We start from the raw sequence: 18,958 nt of genomic DNA, 5'->3' as shown, positions 1-18,958 counted from the left end.
TTAGTTCTCTGATTCCTAACAATTTACCCTTATTTTGTTAATTCAATATTTTGGCTATGTAAATTGCTAAGCAGTTATTCTACCCAAGGAATTGGGCTGGAACCGTAGAGAGTACCAGGGAACAAGTCTCAGCATCTCTTCACAGCCTTGCTTGCCTTTCTTTGCCTGGCCAACTCCTCCTTCCATGAAGATTTTTTGGACTTCAGCATCAAGAGATGGTGGCTCTCCATCTAGTTAAGTGTCCCTCCTCAATGCCCCTGGTGGTCCCTTCTCTATCACAATTCTTATTCCACTGTTTTTCAATTATCTATACACTTGTCATCTCCCTCACTAGACTATGAGTGACTTCATCAGAAATGAAGTGTCCAAGGTCTGTACCTACCACAGACGTTGGTATATGACTCAACAGAGTGTGTTGACTGAGTGAATATATACATGAATTAACAAAATTTACTAAATTAGTCTAATCTAATCTATAAAATTTAAAAAATTTTTTAAAGAGATGGGGGAGACAAATCTACCTACAACCATAATGAAAGGCATGATACAGTGATTTCCATAACAGAGGTACCAAGAGGTGCTGCATATGTATTAATACAATGAACACTGAAAGAATGTGCAGGAGAAAACCCACCTGGTAGAGGTGGCATTTGAGCTGAATTCTGACTTCTGAGTAGAATCAGCCCAACAGAGATGGGACAAGCAGGAAGAAATGGTAGACATGGAGGTGACTATGAGAACTACAAGTGGGACATTGCCACTTAAATCTGGTTTTGAACAAGATCTTCATGGAGTAGATTAGCTGGAATTAAATTACAAGGGTTTTGAATGTCAGACAATGGAACATGCATGTGTCCTGTGACTAGTGAGAAGCCACTGACGGTTTCTTTAAAAAGCAGAGGAAGGATCAGATCAAGGGTTTTTTTGTTGTTTGGTTTGGTTTGGATTTTTAATTTTTATTAAATTTATTGGGGTGACATTGGTTAGTAAAATTATGTAGGTATCAAGTGAACATTTCTATAATGCATCATCTCTATATTGCATTGTGTGTTCACCATCCAGAGTCAGTTCTCAAGTATGCTCTAGGAACAAACTGAAAAATCAGAGTTTGAAAGCTCAAAAGCTGAAAAACCACTAAGGAACCTTTTACAGTAATAACAGAAAGCTGGCTATGTGTAGAGAAAAGAGAGAATGACATGCGAGATATTGAGAAGAAACGTCTTGTCTGTGTTTTTAAGACGTCCTGAAAGCTGACCGGCGGTGCATCCTGTGAACTACGCTTATTCAGCATAAAAACGCTAGGACCTATGAATGTTTCCACACGTGATCTAATCATTTCGCTAGCCATTTCCTAGTGTCAAACACAGACTTCTTACAAGTGGGTTGCACTCATTATAGAGAAGCAATTTTGGTTCCATCGATCACAATTGCTGAGCCTCAAAAACAGAGAACCGGGGTGGTGAACACACAATGTGATATATAGATGATGTATTACAGAATTGTACACCTGCAATCTATGGAACATGACTAACAATTGTCACCCCAATAAACTTTAATTAAAAAAAAAATCAGGACCGGAAAGCCCTACCAGAGAAGTTGCATTTATACATGTTTCTAAGACTTCCAAGATTTGCGTTTGGCTGATGATTCTGGACAGTCATGTGAGAAAAACAGCAGCCTTGAGAACTGAGCAATGTGGAAAAGCCTCACCAAACCATGCCCTCGGCTTATATGCCGAGGTGGAGTGCCTGGATGCCCACCTCCCTTAGCAATAAATGAGTCTTCTAAAATGTAAACACGGGGTTAGGCATTAAAAATAGCAAGTATTGCATTTGTGGAAAGAATTCTGCAAATATTAGGTCGATACAAAAGTAATTGCAGTTGAACAGGTTACAAAAAAAAAAATTTGAAACTTGCAAAACCTGCAATTACTTTTGTCCCAACCCAATGCTTCGTGATGGAAAGGAACACACGAGGAGAGCTTCAATTAAGTCGTTCACTTTAAAGCCTTCAAGGAGCTTTTCCAAACACGCAACTGGAAATTCTGTGCAATCAACCCATTGGACTGACAGTTAAAATTTTAAAGTTGTATAAACAATACTGGAGTCTGGTGCGTGGCAACTACCTGAAAAAGTGAAAGAAAGAGAACCCCGTTGGGAGGAAGGTTGAAGGGTTTCAAATACCTTCAATTATCTAAACACAGAATAAAAACCTCAGTCATGTCAGTACATAGATGTTGTATTTGCATCCATATTGTAGGCCGTTTCCTAATTTCCTCTTCATACCCTATGGCAAAGTCTGCTTCAGTTGGCCCTCCTGGCATCTAGTCCATATCCAAGATAACTGCCTACCTGAAATCTTATTTTGGAAAGACATGGATTAGATATTAATGCTACTGTCCTCTTTCTCCTCGGCATGCCTTTTACCCTCTGCCTCTGGTACCCAGCTGGCTCCATGAAAGGAGGACTTGGAAATCAGGCAGATCTGGGTTTGAACATTCCTCCTTGGGGTTAGAGTACAGCAAAACCCTAACCATTCCCTCGGAGGTCTCCTACCTGCATAACCCCGTCTTTAAAAGTGAGATACATAGTTGTAGGGAGAGTAACTGTGATCACATTCAGGCAAGTCCGGCTGCTAATCAGTAGACGACACAGGAGAAAAGCCTATGGTATTTTTGTCTTGTTTTGTTTTTCTAAATTGCTTATTCCCGCTTCAAGCCCAAAGCAATTACCAGAACCACTGAGATGTGGCCCAGGTCTCGGTAGTTTTTTAATCATCTGGATGATTCTGAAATCGTCCTTGAATCTAATGTGCGGAGAAGGTGGAAAATCACTTTTCTGGAGGCCCTAGAAGTGTTGCCTTCCGTGCCTCTTCTAATCCCAGTTCCATTGTCCTAAACCACACACAAATCCCCTCCTTGCCCTCTGTACGTCACAGCTTTTGTATAAACTGCTTACCTCAGTTTCAACTACTTCTCTCTCTGGGATTGCCTCAGTACACAGTACGTAATGCCTTTCACTCCTTTTATTGGTTAATTGATTGATGTTTCCTTATTTGGAGTTGACTACAGTTGCCCTGTTTTGTTTTTCTAGCGCAGAATTTAGGATATATTAAGCACTTCAAGAAATACTAGCTTCCGGCTTTCTTTAGGAAGTTTAACTTCTAATCACAATAGGATATTAAAGTTTGTCCCTTGAAGGCAAAACAAGCAAATATGGGGAAGTTATGAACATTCCAGATTCTTTTTTTTTTCAAATTAAAGTTTATTGAGGTGACAATTGTTAGTAAAGTTACATAGATTTCAGATGTACAATTCTGTAATACATCATCTATATCTCACATTGTATGTTCACCACCCAGAATCAGTTCTCTTTCCATCACCATATATTAGACCCCGCTCACCCTCTTCTAGAGTCCCCCTCCCCCCTTACCCTCTGGGAACCCCTAAACTATTGTCTGTGTCTATGAGTTTTAAAAAGCTCTCATAGTCACCTTCTTTGGTGTATAGCTGCCAATTTCTGTCTGAAAAAGTAATTTAAAAAAAATAATGGCTTGCTAAGTGCCATGCACATTTTAAGCCCTTGACATCTACGAAATTTTTTAATTTTCACAACAAGTGAAAGATGTAGGTCGTGTTTTGACCGGCACTTTACTGATGAGTAAATGCCATCCCACATTGAACCAGAGATCACAATTAGGCAGGAGTCAACCAGAAACATTCGCTGCTTGCCTTCCAAACCTGTATTTTAATCACTCTGTTACATAAATCGACTGTCGATATTGGCAGTAATTACGTTTGATAAAGTAGCCACCCATACTGAACCAGTGAATAGTGAACCACTCCCCCTAGGGGGAGATACAGGGTTGGGTTTTGTGAGCCTCTCTGATCATTGTATTTTCATCAACCAATCAATATAGAGCCTTATTGTGTGTGTGTGTTTCTGTTTAAAGACATCTTATTCAACATTTAACATATACTGGTGATTCATCGACATTGAATTCATACCCAACAGCACTATAACTTACGCGTGAACCAAGTTTATCTAATACCATTTTCTCAGTGAGACCCATCACAGCCCTGTGCTCAGAAACACTAGACAGCACTTCAGCACTACACTTGGGGTCATTTTTAAACAGCAAAATCACCGACAGAAAGGGTAAGATACGAAAAAAAGAAGTGGCGCTAAATAGACCCGGAGCAGGACACTTGCTTCCCGCAGGAGAGCTGAAACCAGAAGGCAGTGTGCCACCTCGTTTGACCTCAGCTGGGAACGTGCACGTCGGTGACTCAGATTTTTCACCACTCTGCATGTCTGCGAATGACCGAGAAAGTGGCATGAGTATCGATTTGGGGGTTACAGAGACATTTTAGAAAGTAGGCGAATTCGTAAATACAGAATCCAGAAATAATGGGGATGGACTGGACTTGTGATGCCCTGTGGAGTCTTTCTTTCTCCTTTTACTCCTTAGGGATGGAGGGATTCACACACTCCTTACATTCTTCCTGTCAGATCCTTCCTGAACGGCCTTTCTTGCAGACAACAGACCTGAGCGGGTCAGTGTACCTGGTGCTGCCTGCCCACCACCAGCAGCCATTCATACCATGAACAGCTTCTCAGGACTTCGTGAGCCTGGCACATCGCTGAAGGCTGACAGGCATCCAGTCTTGACAGTTATGTCTCTGTTTGGGCCAGTGCTCAGGGTGCCTCCTCTTAGAAATCGAAAAGGCCTCTGAGCACCCCACAAGGTTTTTCAGGTAACTAAAGAAAATAACTTCTCAATGTAACTAAATTGCCTCTTGCACTCAAATTGGAATTACATGCTTTCTCTCTGAATTCCTTCAATTAGCCCAGCAGAAATAAATACAACCATTTGTAAGATCTTCAAAAATACAAAAACAGAAGTCAAAGGTAACATACAGCACCCATAAGGACCCTTAAAATCAGTTATGGATCTGATAATGCTGCATTGTTATTTAAAAAAAACACACACACATTTAAAATACCTTCATGAAACAAATAAAATAAATCATGGACACACCTATAACATTTCAAAAATGAGTGTTTTTGTCAACAGGTGGGAAATTACAGTCAGCTTTGAGCGCCTTGTCCAAGTTCACATGCATCTAGAACCCCTGAAACCTGGTCCACCAGGAGACAACAGCCAAGATGGCATTTGTAGTTGTTATCTCCATACCAAATGTACGTGTGGAAGGATGAGGTCCTAGGAGTTCACCCATTCATGTAATAATGTTTCCTGGCTGCTATATACTAGCATTGATATATGAACTGCCTGGAATACAAAAATGCATTTTATTTCATCTATGCCACTGATGAGCTACACAATTTGGAAGGAGGTTGCCAAATGAATGAATGAATGAGCTGTCAAAACAATTCCACTAAATGAAAATTTCTTCCTGATTTTGTTTGTTTTAAGCTTCTTTCCTTGGCGACAAGAAAAATATATCATTTTTGAAACTTTTATTGTAGTTAATGCCGCTCTGGAATATTAAGACCTGTTCTTACACCGCTGGCTTCCCCATTGCCAGGCAGGAAATCTGTTGAGCCCTGTTCCAAATTTCATTTAAAAAATAAAAACAGATGAAACAGTCAATAAAGAAATAAACTAGAAAAGATGGAAAGAAAAATCTGGGAATACACGGATGAAGTGACTAAAACAGAAAAGAAGAAAGAAAGCTTGAAAAGGGGAAAGAGGCCAAAAAGTGTTTAAAGGGAAGAACACTGAAAATCAAGCAAAGAAACAAGAAAATATTGAGAATGGACTGTTTAAAAAAAAAAAATCAGCAGAGGAATTACGCCAATGCAAAAAAATCACTATTTCTAACATCATTTAGTTGCAGGAAACAAAAAGAGGATTGTCTTTTACTTTCAGGGTCTTAGAAGAAATCCCAAGCCTCTAGGTCAGAAAAGCGAGTCCAGTTGCCAAGAAAACTGCCCAGGCAGTAGTACCTGGCATGCACACACGTTGGCTGCCGGGGCCCTACCCAGACTGCCGGAGGATGCAGGCTGGAACTCAACCAAGGAAGGGTGCGGGAGACTTTGGGACCAGACAGTTCTGCAGCTTCTGAGCTAAAGGTGAGAATCATGACATTAAATGGCAGAAGCCGTTTATTCCTCCTGAGCTTGACAACGTTTGGGGAACTCTCAAAAAGAACCACATAGGAGTTTGTCAAGGGCTCGTTTGTACATGTCTAGTCCTGAACATTTCTTAATTAACTTTAAGTGAACTATAATTTCCCCAAGCGTAATTCCTCGGGGCCCCAGAAAGTAGGAAATTACAAGACAAAGTAGCCTACTATCTCACTAAAGACAACACATTGGATTCAAGTAGAAGATGTTACGGAAGCAAACTAAGGCCACAACTTATCCCTCTAAAAAGTTCAGAGGAAAAACGAAAACAAAAACTCCAGTCTTGTTTGGAGTTTTCTGTTTTAATTTTCTTTGTAGCAATTATAGTTACTTATTAGATGTATGGTATTAAATTATTAATAATGTCATTATTAAAATGTTTGACTGTATACGTAAATTATAGGTTCACAAACATGAGCCAAGTACCTTAAAAGGGTTTGATTTCTGTATAGGATAAACTTCTCCAGCTCTGTAGTAGGCATCCAGAATCAGTACCAACCCAAACTGACACCAAGAATCATGATCCCCATTATCGTTGTCACCACCATTCTCACCACCACCACCACCACCATCATGGATTCCACCATCACACCATAAATGTCAGTCACACGCTTTCTTATTTGACCTAGCTTCTTGAAGTTATTACTTTATTAAACTACATAAAATTTTGTCAGTGGGGACCAAAAGGAATGTCTTTCCATCCTTCATATTTTTAATAGGATCTATACATATACACATAATTGAAAGTATTGTTGATTAATGCAAAACTTCCCCCTAATTCCTACTAATATTCTCCAAGGTACAGAATTCCGCAATTATGGTTTCTTCCCTCATGCGATCGAGAATATCATAAACGTGCTTTCCTTTACCTCCCGCACTTAAATCCTCAGATTTCAGAGTACAGAGTGAGGGTATACTTTAGGGATGGAGTAGGGGACAGCTCAGACACACTGGTTTTTAAAATGACATTATCCATCAATTCACTGGCAGAGTTTAAAATACAAAACTACTCAATGACTGATGGGATGCCTCCTTTCTATGAAATCCCTTACACTTTCACTTTGGTTGGTTTGTGTTCAAGTATTTTGGGGATTTATATAGCATCTTTCTCTGGAGTAGGCATTTTGGTTCTAAAGAGTTGTGGCCATTCTATGTTTTTCTTTCTTCAATGAGCAAACTGAGACTTGGAATTCAACTAAATGACTTTATTTGCCTCTATCCATTCAGTGTACCCTGGAAAAAAAGGGAAAACACTTAGCATGCTGCTCTCTCTACTGTGTTCTTCTAAAGTTACATTAAAAATAATACTGAAGTCACAGGGTGGTTTTAGATGTATTATCTTTGTGCTGAATATGCATTTTAGAAAACTAAAATTCATATAGTTCCTTGTGTAAAAATATTTTCACATAATCAGGGTTTTGACTTTTTAAAAATATATCTATAAGATAAATATTATTTATGATAACCCATGTTGCAAATAAATGTTGCAGATGGTAATAAAGATTTTATTTAAATTTGGCTTCCAAAGAAAATGATTTCATATTATCATCAATCTATATTTGTAGTGAAACTCCTGACTACTTAAATCTGTTCTTCCCTACAGTGTTCTTTAGCTTACAAAAGCACCAGGACAAATATTAATGTGTGAAATAATGATAAAATATTAAATGCATGCATAGCTTATGCACCACTTTCACGTATACTATCCCATTTGACAAAATTACTAATGTCTTATCATTAACAGAAAGTTTGACACCTTTTATAATTTTCCTGATATCTATTGTCCTTGCCTTTTTCAGTTTCCTGCGCGTCTTTTATACCCTTGAAACAATCATAAACCAAAATGCTGAAACTGAATATTCCCAAATTATGAATGTCATATTCTAAATATATTCACAAAAATAATCCAGGGGCCCAAATTAACTGACTATGAGAAAGAAGATTAGAATAAATACCAATTATCCTTCAAAGGCTTTGTAACAAACAGGTACAAGCCATATGGAGTAGGTGAAAATGAAATGGGGATTGAAGATGTGATTCTGTTTTCAACCTAAAATACACTCATTCTCAAGGCAAGATGTAGCTCCTTGAACTATTTTTAGACCAATACAAAGTGTCAGGTAAACAGTAATAATTTAAATGAATGAAAAAAGTAAGAACAGAAAGAAAGGGTGCTAAAATATCACCAAAATACAAGGAAAGAAATATTGGAAACTTGAAAATTAGCCATTGAAATATCTCCCTAGAGATGAGTCTTGTTCAAAGTTAAGAAATCATTTTAAATGATCAGCAATGGACAAACTAGTATTCAAAATATGCATACAGCCAGTATAACAGTATACAAATTACTAGGGCACTGACTTTGATGCAAAGTAATATGTTTGTCAGGTAATTTGGAGAAATGAGCAATATTTAGCCTTCAAGATTATTGAGTAATAAAACTGAAATAAACACAGAGCATTAAATACCTCATTTAAATTTTAAAATCATGGTGGACATAATTAAGTTTCATCTTCAGCTTATTCAAACTTCGTAAATTGTTTGAACTCTAAAAAGGAACCCAAGATAAGGTGACTCCCAATTGCCTTACTCCAGAAATTTTAGGTCAGACATATCTTGCAAAGTCACAGCTTGCGTATTTATGAATTTATTCCCTCTTACTAACAATTGGTTGAGCCATATGATAATGTTTCTCACATTATGATATGCCCAGGGTAGTTTTACCTGTTACATTTCTTCATGCATACCGTGTTTCCCCGAAAATAAGACTTAGCCAGACTATCAGCTCTAATGCGTCTGTTGGAGCAAAAATTAATATAAGATCCAGTATTATATTACATTACATTACATCATATCATATCATAGCATATCATACCCGGTCTTATAGTAAAATAAGACCAGGTCTTATATTAATTTTTGCTTCAACAGACGCATTAGAGTTGATGGTCCGGCTTTGTCTTATTTTCTGGGAAATACGGTAGAAGAAAGCAACCATAGCATCTTAATGCTAAATGATGTGAACTTCACATACATTTTCTGAACATCCCAGTGAGACACTCAGGTGGACAATCCACATGATAGCACCATTCTACAAACATAAAAGTTAAGATTCAGAAATAGTAAAGCTTAATCTAACTGACCTAAAGACACCAACTAATTTATAGGGGTAAAATAAAATTAAGACAATCAAAATAGTTTCTTGGTTTGTGCAGATAAAACAACCAAGCACTTACCTGATTTTTTTTGTTGTTTTCTACTAAACACAGTATTTTAGGCCGATTGCTTTCAAACCTTTTTGATCTCAACCCATAGTAAGAAATACATTTTACATCACAACCTGCACGCACAAGCATGTATAATTAAAATAATTTTTCACGAAACAAAACCCACCCTATTAAATGTTATGCACTCTGATGTTTTCTATTACATTCCTCTCTATTTTATTCCTTTTTAAAAATATTCTAGACTCACTAAACCGATTTCACCATCCTCTGGGTCATAAGAAGCAGTTTGAAAATACTGCTTTCAGTCCCCAAACTTTTGATAACTACTACAGAAAATTAAAGTTTCCTAAAAAAATCTAATCAGTTCTTTACTTTTTACCCCAAGTGATTCAAACAGGGAAACTGAAAGGGGAATATTAAATAACTTTTAATAAAAATTAAATAAACACGTGGATAGAGCCTTCACCTCCTCTCTGGGTAGTAAGAGGCAGAATTCAAACAAAAGAGGAAGGACGTTATGGGAAATAAACTATAAAGAACAAAATCATTCTAAAACTGAATTTGCACAAAAAATCCCACTTGTGTGAGGGTGGTTTTTGTTTTTTTTGGGTTTTTTTGCTTTTTGTTTTGTTTTGTTTTATTTTACTTTTTTTAAGTCCCTTGTCATTTTTTTTGTATTATTCTAAAAGTGTTTGAACATGATCTGATGCAAAAAGTTTAAGATAGGGCATATTATAGCAATATTATTTGCCACTGGGATAATGAACAATTTTAAATAAAACGTGATTCCCTTTTTATTTGACCATGATCACTTTGTAATTAGTAGCCAGGCAGTCGATAATCCACCGAGGAGCAGTCTCATTAGTGCCCATTGAAATTCAACGGCATTAATTTGCAATAAAAGAATTGAAAATTAATGAAAAAAAATAGTTTCTGGAGTCCATCATAAGGTTATGGAATTCACATCGTACCACTGCTTTCCCTCATATCAAGGGGTTTCAAATGTGTGTGAATTAGATATAATCGTTATGTTTTGTTCTAACACTTTTTTAAAGTGGGCAGAATAAATTCTTCTTCTCTTTTCATTTTAACCCCGAATTAAAACAAGTGAAGTGAATTTGAAATATGTTTTTTAAAGTTTTGTTCTTTTTTAAAGTTTTTTATTATTTTGTTCATTGTCTTTTAAGTAATAACTCAGACTGGACCTATTTGGCTATGGGATGCTCTAACGTCCCTTGAGGGGCTGAGGATACCGGGTAAGTTCAGATACCCTAAAACTGCCCTTCAGTATCCTCTGGGGCCAACCTGCACCTTCCTCCTGCTTCTTCTGCTATAAATATCTCTGGAAATAGAACACTGAATAGGAAAAATTGGTCTATGGCTTGCAATGAAGGGTCTGGGTGAGGGTGGAGGCTGGTCTGATACCGGTGAGCAGTCAAGCAATGTCTAACTCAGCACCCAGCCACGTGGGCACCCAGAGGCCTCTCAAACCCACTCTAGGGCTTCCGTGTCCAGGGGACTCCTAGGGCACAGATATTCACCATAAACACCCAAGTAAGCTCTCCCCAAATCCATCGGGAGTAAAAGGAGTAATTATCAAAGGGAAAATGAGGTGGGGGGGGAAGGAAAGTATAATCTCTACTAGAAAAAAAAAATAAGGCTATAAAACGTTTACCAATTAAGTCACAAAAGTGTTCCCGTGTGTCCTGAACTGCTAGTGCTTCTTCCACAGTGACTGAAAGGTGCAGAAGGAGCTCACCGCCACCCCCCAACCCCACCTCCCCACACACACACGTGACTCCACCGGCATTTTCTGCCTGGTAGGACAGAAATGTGATTTAACTGGCAGGAGGGTATTCCAAAACACTCGTGCTTCCATATGACATGTTTTAAACTCACAGGACACCTGTAAATTTCTGGCTGGCATAAGTCATATGCCAGCAACCTGTTTCAACAGGGATCCAGCCAGATAACTTAGAAATCAGAAACTTAAGACCCATTCAACTGCTCTGTTGCTCCCGGAGGAGTGCAGTTCAATAAAGCCCTGCATCTGGGCTGGGGAGGAGGAGGACAGTGGGTGCCGGGAATCGCTTCCCAAATAATTCATCATCATCATCACCCCTACATGCACATTTCCAATCTGAAATTCTAGATGAAAGGAAATTTTGCAAGCACATTAAAACATAAATTTTTAAATAACAATAAATAAAACAAAGTTTCCCCTAACCCCAAAAACCTCCAGCCTTAAATCCCAAAGCAGGACATTTACTAGGAGGGACTCAAAGCGCCTTGTGTTTATTTGCTTTGGGGTGTTCCCCCCACAAATAACTGCTGCTTTGTAAGGTTTTCCAACATTTGTTTAGTTAGGAAGCACACGAGGTTTCATATCTGCCTCTCAAGCGGGGGGTGGGGGGTGGAGAATAGATTTTTTTTTTTACGCTGCCAAGCTAGGGAACTTGACTCTCCAGCGCTACATCCACAAATAACCCCGGGGCCGGGCTGCGCGGCTCAGCTGGCTCAGCGTTGCCAGCCCCGCAGCCTGCGCTGCAGCCACCCCCTGGCTCTCGCTCGCTCCCGCCCACCAGTTGCGCCGCGGCCACCCCGACTTGGCTCTGCGGACAGCGCCGGTACCTGTAGAACGTGGGAGGGCCGGCCTCGTGCACTGCATAGCCGTTCGGTTCGTTCTCCAGGTAATAGGGCACCTGCTGACCGTGGGGGTGCAGGAAGGACGAGAGCTCCGGTGGCGGCTGGTGCAGCAGCACCAGCGGGTTGGGCGACACGCTGTTGAGCGGCGGGAAGCCCCCCAGGCTGTGGGCGCCGTATGCGGCCGCCTCCGGCCCGGGGCCGTAGGCGAGGCCAGACTGGCCGTAGACCGGCGCAGAGGCAGCGGCTGCCGCGTTGAAGTCGTACGCGGCGCCCTCGGGGTAGGTGTAGACGGCAGGCTTGCTGCTGTCCATGTACACCTCGCCCAGGGGTCGCTCCAGGGGGATCTTGAGCTGCTGGCGGGTAAGGGGCTCCAGTTCGTTCCCTTGGATCTGGTGCAGCAGAGCCATTCCGGACGCCTTGGTGTGAAGGGTCATGGTCATGGTCAGTGGCCGCGGGCCAGGTGCAAACTGTCTCCCTACACGGCAGGAAGCTCAGCAGCCAACCGGCCACCTGAAAGAAGAGCACAGCCGGCGGTTAGAGGCGGCACGGTGCACGTCCCGCCGCGATGCGAGCTCTGGCCCTGTCCTGAGAGACGGCTCGTTCCCGGGGCCGGGCGGCCAGACTCCCCCGAGCAAGTGCAGCCTGGCGCGAGCGCGCTCTGCCAACTTCCCAGGCTCCCGGTCTCCAACTTTAAGTACGGGTCTCCCGGACTCATATGCATTACAAAGGTGCTGGAAGCCGGCCAAGGGCTGTTACCTTGTGCTGACATTGGCTTAAACATCACTCCAGGCGCAACTCATCTTGGAGTGATCCCAAAGAGCAGCTTCCCTGAACTTTACTTGCCGCTGCTAGATGGAGGCTGAATTTCACAGCAGGAGGGCGGGGGCTCAGAGGGAACTTCTAAAGGTGGCCCAGGGAAGACCGGCCTTAAAATGAACTGGGAAGACTCATCCAGGGACGGGCTTTCTCTAACGTGCTGCCTTATGCCCCGGTGCCAGGCTCCAATCTATCTCTGTTTGTCTCTCTTACTGTTTGATTCACTCTTCTTGTTGGCTGGAAATATGTAGTGTGTACATAGAATGACCCTGGGGAGGACCACTCTGAGATACGGAGATAGAGTGGGGTGTGCAGTTGCATATGCAGCCAGCTACAGACAGCTATGTTTAGCAGCTGCAGGGACGCAATAGGTAGGAGGCATCTGGGGGGCGGGAAGGGGGGGGCTGAGATTCAAGATGTTCATATAGGAAGAGCTGTACTTGCAATCAGGAGAATGCTGCGGGACCTCAGTTCCCTTTTGCACATTCTCCCAAAGTGGTCCCTTTCAGCCATGACCTGGTGCGATTCTCCCAGCCTGACTTGTATGTTTGGGCTGGACCACAGTATTGCTCCCATTAGGAATTCTGATGTGAATGATGATTCACAAAAACCTCTGAGTAGGGGCACACGGGTATCCATGCCTTCCACCAGTTATGCAACTAAGACTTCAGAAAACTGAATATGAAATGTGACCTTTTCATACAAAACGTAACTTCAGGTCAATAACCACATCTTTGGCAATTATGTTACACTGTTGGTCTAACCAACAAATTTTAAACTGCAATGATACATTTCTGTTCTTTAATCCTACAATTGGACCTTCTCAGTTCACAGTGGGCTAGGATATGCAGAATCAAAAGCCAGATAAAAAAGAAATTGAAAAAAGTTTTGAATTGAATTAAAAGATAAACACACACAGAGAGAGAGAGAGAGAGAGACACCAAAGACTTCGGGAATATATTATGCACCCATAATCTTGAACAGTTTAGACTTTTTAGTAAACTTCCTTTGCCTGATAGATTCTGAAATGACCAACTGATGCAACCATTAATACTTTGCTTTAACTGCTACCCCAAACACCCAACAGAGTACCTGGAAAAATATTTGTGGCATATATAAAAGCCAAGGTTACTGTTACTAATAGTAATATTTTTATACTAATAAATGCACATTTTACCTAATTCTTATAAGACAGACAGACCATTTGAGGAACATATGCAGATATAACAGATTTTATATGAAGCCAAAACTGAACTTAGCATGAATAACTATAGATTTGTAACAAAGAAAGGGTTAAAACCACATTAGGTGAATCACAGATATTTCTCTTTATGGCCAGCAACCATTACTTTCCAAAGCAATTTTTTTTGCAGATGATTTCGTTTCCATAAATCACACTTCCAATTTTCAAATGTCTTTTTTAAACACATGCAAAAGCACTTCATAGGGCTCTTAAAAATCTGAACCTGCCAAATTATATATAAATTACACCAAGTATGCTATAAGTCTGAAAGCAAAAGGAGATGCACACACACACACACATACACACAAAAAAAAAAAAAAAAAAAAGAAAGAAAGAAAGAAAGAAAAAAACATGGAAAACAGCAAATCTTCATCTCCCTGCTAGGATACAGACACTGGCCAGAAAGGTAAGTTGCTTTCTCAAAACGCTAAAGCTACAGATAGAAAAATCAAAACAATCCTACCCTGTTGGATCAAGAACGTCTTTCCAGAAAGGTTCCATGGGCTCGTAGAAGTCAAGAGCTGAGACAGTGAGAATGAAAGGAGGAATGTGCCCGCATGTGCGTGTGGCTCCGTGTGTGAGCAAGGCTGAGCGTGTGTGGATGTGTTTGTGTGTGGAATGGCAGGGATTCGGGAAGCAGCCAGTAGGCAGGGCACTTGGCAGCCCCTCCCGGCAGACACAGCAGCTGGGCTGCTGCACAGAACTGGATGAATGGCAATGGGGAGTAAGAAGCTTGCTGTCTCCCCGTGGAGAGCAGGGTGGCACAGTCAGAGTCAGCATTCTTGGGGAGAAGCAAAACTCCAGTCCCCTTTGCTCCTTATCCATGGAGCCCAGAAAGTGACCCATGCTTTCCGCTGCCATCTGAAGCAAGAGAGAAAACAGGCTTGCTGTAAATCATAGGCTTATGGCTAAAAGAGAATGCCAGTCAAAAGTGTGTGGATATCAAGTTTTAAAAATGTGACATGGGCGCTTTTTCCTGAAGAATATAATTTAACAATAAAAGCCTTCTGGGATACACTTGGATCAGATGCTTTGCTGGCCCCAGCCTCCAGTCTCTGAACGGACATACTAGACACACTATTGCCGTGCCTCCAATTGCACCAGGAAACCAAACTTTGGAATAAATGTTTTGGCATTCTAGGGATGTGTTTCCAGCTGAAATGTAATACTCCTCCACGTCGTTAACCAAACCCACAAATCTTTCCACGAATAGCTCAGTTGACTGCTTTCTGTAAACACATGAAAAAATATATATTATTAAAAGCTGAGGTATGAAGATAAGACAAAGGTGGGTACCTTTGTTTTAAACTCATTTTAGTCTTTCTGATTGGACCAGCATTGATCATGGGGAGGGGTCTCTTGTGTCCTGGTGGTGCCCACGTGGATCTACCTGGTCCTCAACTTTTGTCTTGAGTGTGGTACTAACACCCAGCAATAAGGTATTCCCAGTGTGCCCTCGCCCAGGGTCCCAGGACACATGACTCCTACCGGAGGCTTCATTGCCAGACATTAGTCATTGCCTTAGGTATTAAATGACTAATCACAATGCCAGGAGTGGCCGGTCCCTGGCCCCGGGACCCTATGCAGTTACTGAGAGATTTATGAGTGGCTCTTGAGACCAGTACAAAGAAAGAAGTAAAAAGTTATATTTAAAAAATTACAAAAATGTTAATGATGTCATATTGCAAATATATATTTCGTGCCATGAAAGACCCAATATTTGTGCAATACTGGAGCACAGGTCTCCATCCACAATCAGCAATGAGTCAAATAATGAAAAAGAAAGACAGTTCTCTTATAGGTGACAGTGGGAATCTGACTCCTCTTTTTGGTCAACAGTGGCCACCCATTTCTAGGCCAGTCCAAAATAAACAGGAATGTGCAAGGATGGGAGGACAGGGAAGGGAAGGGAAAAGAAGGGAAGAAAAAGAAGGAAGAAAGAGAAGGAGTAGCTCCAAATATTCTCCTGGAACATAGGAAGAATAAAAAGCCTAGCTATCTCTTTATAGACCTTTGAGTATTTTGAGACTAATAATCAAAGTTAATCCAGTAAAGGCAGTTTTCTTGCACATTTTCTCTCCATCAATCTCTTTGCTCTTCTTGGTAAGCTTCGTCCTCCAGGCTTGGTGACACTGGCCGGGAAAGGATACTGCACCTTGCCGGTTTTCTTCTAGGGCTTCTAGTACCTCACAGTCTGGCTCCCCACTCTCTCCTCCCCCCTCTCTACACTGTCAGGCTGCACATGCTTACCCCCTGCCGTGACGCTACGGTCCTCACAGGTGAAGAAAGGTCAAGTCTACTTCTCTAATTCCACTGCTGCGTGTATCTCCAGACTCACGTTTCTAGCAGTCTCCTGGGCGATGCTAGCCTGTTCACAGTGATTCATCATTCTCTCCCGCCCAGACGTGGTGTCGCTCTCAACACACCTGGCCGATGAACAGCAGCTCTGTCCCTCCAGTTGCCCAGATTTCAGTCTGGGAGTCTTCTTTGACGGTTGTCTTTCTCTTGCCTCCCTTATTCCTGAGCATTCCAGCTTTGCCCTCTCTCCCTTTCCCTTCCTCCTCTATCCCCCTCCTCCAGCCCCTCATCACCTTCCCTGTTGTAGGAGCCTCCTTGGAACCTCTGCCTCTTCCCTCCCCCTACTTCTTTCTAGATCCTGCTGCCTTTGACTTCCTCAGTTTTCACTCCTTCAGGATCTCATCAACAACTCCACCCTTCATCCAGATTGTACTTCCCCAGGAGTTCCAGGCCTCCTCTTTTTCCATAACTACATCCTGTGTACTGTATCTGCTCCACGTGTAGCTTGTGCTTCAACAAAAGACAAACGTGAGACGCCTGGTCCTCAAAACTTTCCTGATGATGTCCTCTCTGCCTGCGACCACCACTTTGCTGACTTGTCAGGGGAAAGCGTGTCATGTTTTAAGGCCCAGCCCAATCACCAACACATCTACAACGCTTCCTTATTCCAAAGGCATTTCCTCTGTTCTGAACTCCAATGGAATTTCTCATGCATTTATTACATTCTTCTTTGAATTTGAGTTATTATTATATCTGTCATCCCCTCATCCTGCTCAGTAGCTCCTTAAGGACAGGGTGTGCATACCGTTATTTGGGGATTCTTTGAGTACTGAGTACTGGGCCTGCTCATATTAGGTCATGGATGATTGGCTAATTCATTAATCCAGCTACTTAAAAGGATAAAATAATATCACATCCATCTGGATAACCATCTCCAAAAGCTAACTTTCCATGTAATGTTCGACCATTTTCAAAAGTGTTTTTGCTAAAGGATTATCTTAGTATCCTCATACTGACTGAGACCATAAAGTCAAAATTCAAATTCATACAATCTCGAGGATTAAGCCTGCAATTTTGGGCAGCATGATTCACAAGGAAGCTCTGAATTTTTAGTTCATAACCAGATAATACTATGACCAAACATAGTTTCTTCTGTAGTTCCATTAAAAGCTTTTTACATTTACAAAAACATTATTCCTCCAACAGAAACACGAAAGAAAATAAATGTGGAACTGTTTCCAAAATAGCTTATACTACTAGAAATGGTTCTTTCACTCTGAGACATGAAAGTCTAGCTATGTTCAAACTGGTCATTATTTTTATTATAAATGCGCTGTTTGGGAGCTTGCCTTTGCGCATGTATCTGACACCATCCATTTCCCTCTAAAGTGGAAGAAAAACGAAGACTTTTAAGTTGCTGCTCATTTTAAAAATAGTCAGCCCATTTGTTTTAAGGGCTTTTGATTAGCTCGTAGACTTTTTTCAACTGACGTTTGATTTTTGTTTTATGAGGTAAAATTTATATGGAGTGAAATGCGCATATCTTCCAGGCACACTTTGACGAGTTTGGCTAGATGGATATGCCCATGTAACAGTCAGCTCAGTGAAAGCGTAGAGTATTTCCATCACTTCAAAAAAGTTCCCCTCATGCCCGTTCTCGTTGACCCCTAACCTGTATAGGCAACCACTGTTCTGAGATTTCTGTCACGATGGATGGATGCTGTCTCCCGGCTGAGAATGTGGACCATGACCTGTTACAAACTAGAGCACACAGACCCCATGTCCAACCAATGGCACCACCAGCCAGGTGTTGGACTTCTGGTTTTGCCAGGACATCAAAGTACAGAGCCATCCTTCTCTCAGGCAGACCCCTCGCCCTGGAGTAGTTTCCTTTAACCACAGAATTGTACCTTTATAATTAGAACAGGCTTTACACAATCAAGTGTTACATAAACTTGCAAAGATATAAGTTAATGAGAAGCTAAGTGGAATCAGATTCTTTAACAGCCTTTTCTTCCCACCTTTACTCCAAAAAACTTTTTTTTTAACTTAAATTTTATTTATTTAAAAAATGGTAATCATAATTCACACAAATAATTTAAAAAGGATAGAATGAAAAGTCTTTCTTTTTCCTTGTTTCTCAAGCAACCCCTTTTCTCTTCCCAGAGTAACCAATATCAGAGCTTTTGAATCCTTCCTGAGATATTCTTTTTTTTTTTATAAATTATTCATTTTTTAAGACTTTTTTTTTTATTCTTTTTTAATTTATTGGGATGACAATTGTTAGTAAAATTACATAGATTTCAGGTGTGCAATTCTGTATCACATCATCTATAAATTACATTATGTGTTCACCACCCAGAGTCAGTTCTCCTTCCATCACCACATATTTGATCCCCCTTACCCTCATCTCCCACCCCCCAACCCGCTTACCCTCTGGTAACTACTAAATTACGTTACCCAGATTAATTTTCAAATCCCGTGGCCATCTTGTGGTTACTGATTGTTTTCTAATCCCCTCACCTTCCCCCTTACCGCCACCCCCCCCCCCCGCCCATCTAGCAACCCTCAGTCAAAAAAAC

General features: G+C 41.0%; 1 protein-coding gene across 4 annotated transcripts in view; it reads right to left on the bottom strand.

Moving 5' to 3' along the window:
• The window catches only part of ESR1 (estrogen receptor 1), a 358,432-nt gene that overhangs the window by 241,377 nt on the left and 98,097 nt on the right, over positions 1-18,958 (bottom strand). The window contains exons 1-2 of one of the 4 annotated variants that reach the window (XM_033103072.1): positions 14,542-15,030; positions 12,005-12,529 (exon numbers count right to left, since the gene is read on the bottom strand). In XM_033103072.1, coding sequence (XP_032958963.1) covers positions 12,005-12,459 — 455 coding nt within the window. In that variant the 5' untranslated portion in view covers positions 12,460-12,529; positions 14,542-15,030. Of the gene's footprint in view, positions 1-12,004; positions 12,600-12,775; positions 13,182-14,541; positions 15,031-18,958 lie in introns of those variants that run through there. The other 3 variants (XM_033103074.1, XM_033103075.1, XM_033103073.1) reach the window with 3 other exon arrangements.

The sequence above is a fragment of the Rhinolophus ferrumequinum genome, chromosome 3, assembly GCF_004115265.2.
Source record: "Rhinolophus ferrumequinum isolate MPI-CBG mRhiFer1 chromosome 3, mRhiFer1_v1.p, whole genome shotgun sequence".
NCBI classification, from domain to species: Eukaryota; Metazoa; Chordata; class Mammalia; order Chiroptera; family Rhinolophidae; genus Rhinolophus; species Rhinolophus ferrumequinum.
The sequence above is the reverse complement of the archived record's forward strand: the minus strand, read 5'-3'. Positions and strand labels throughout refer to the sequence as shown.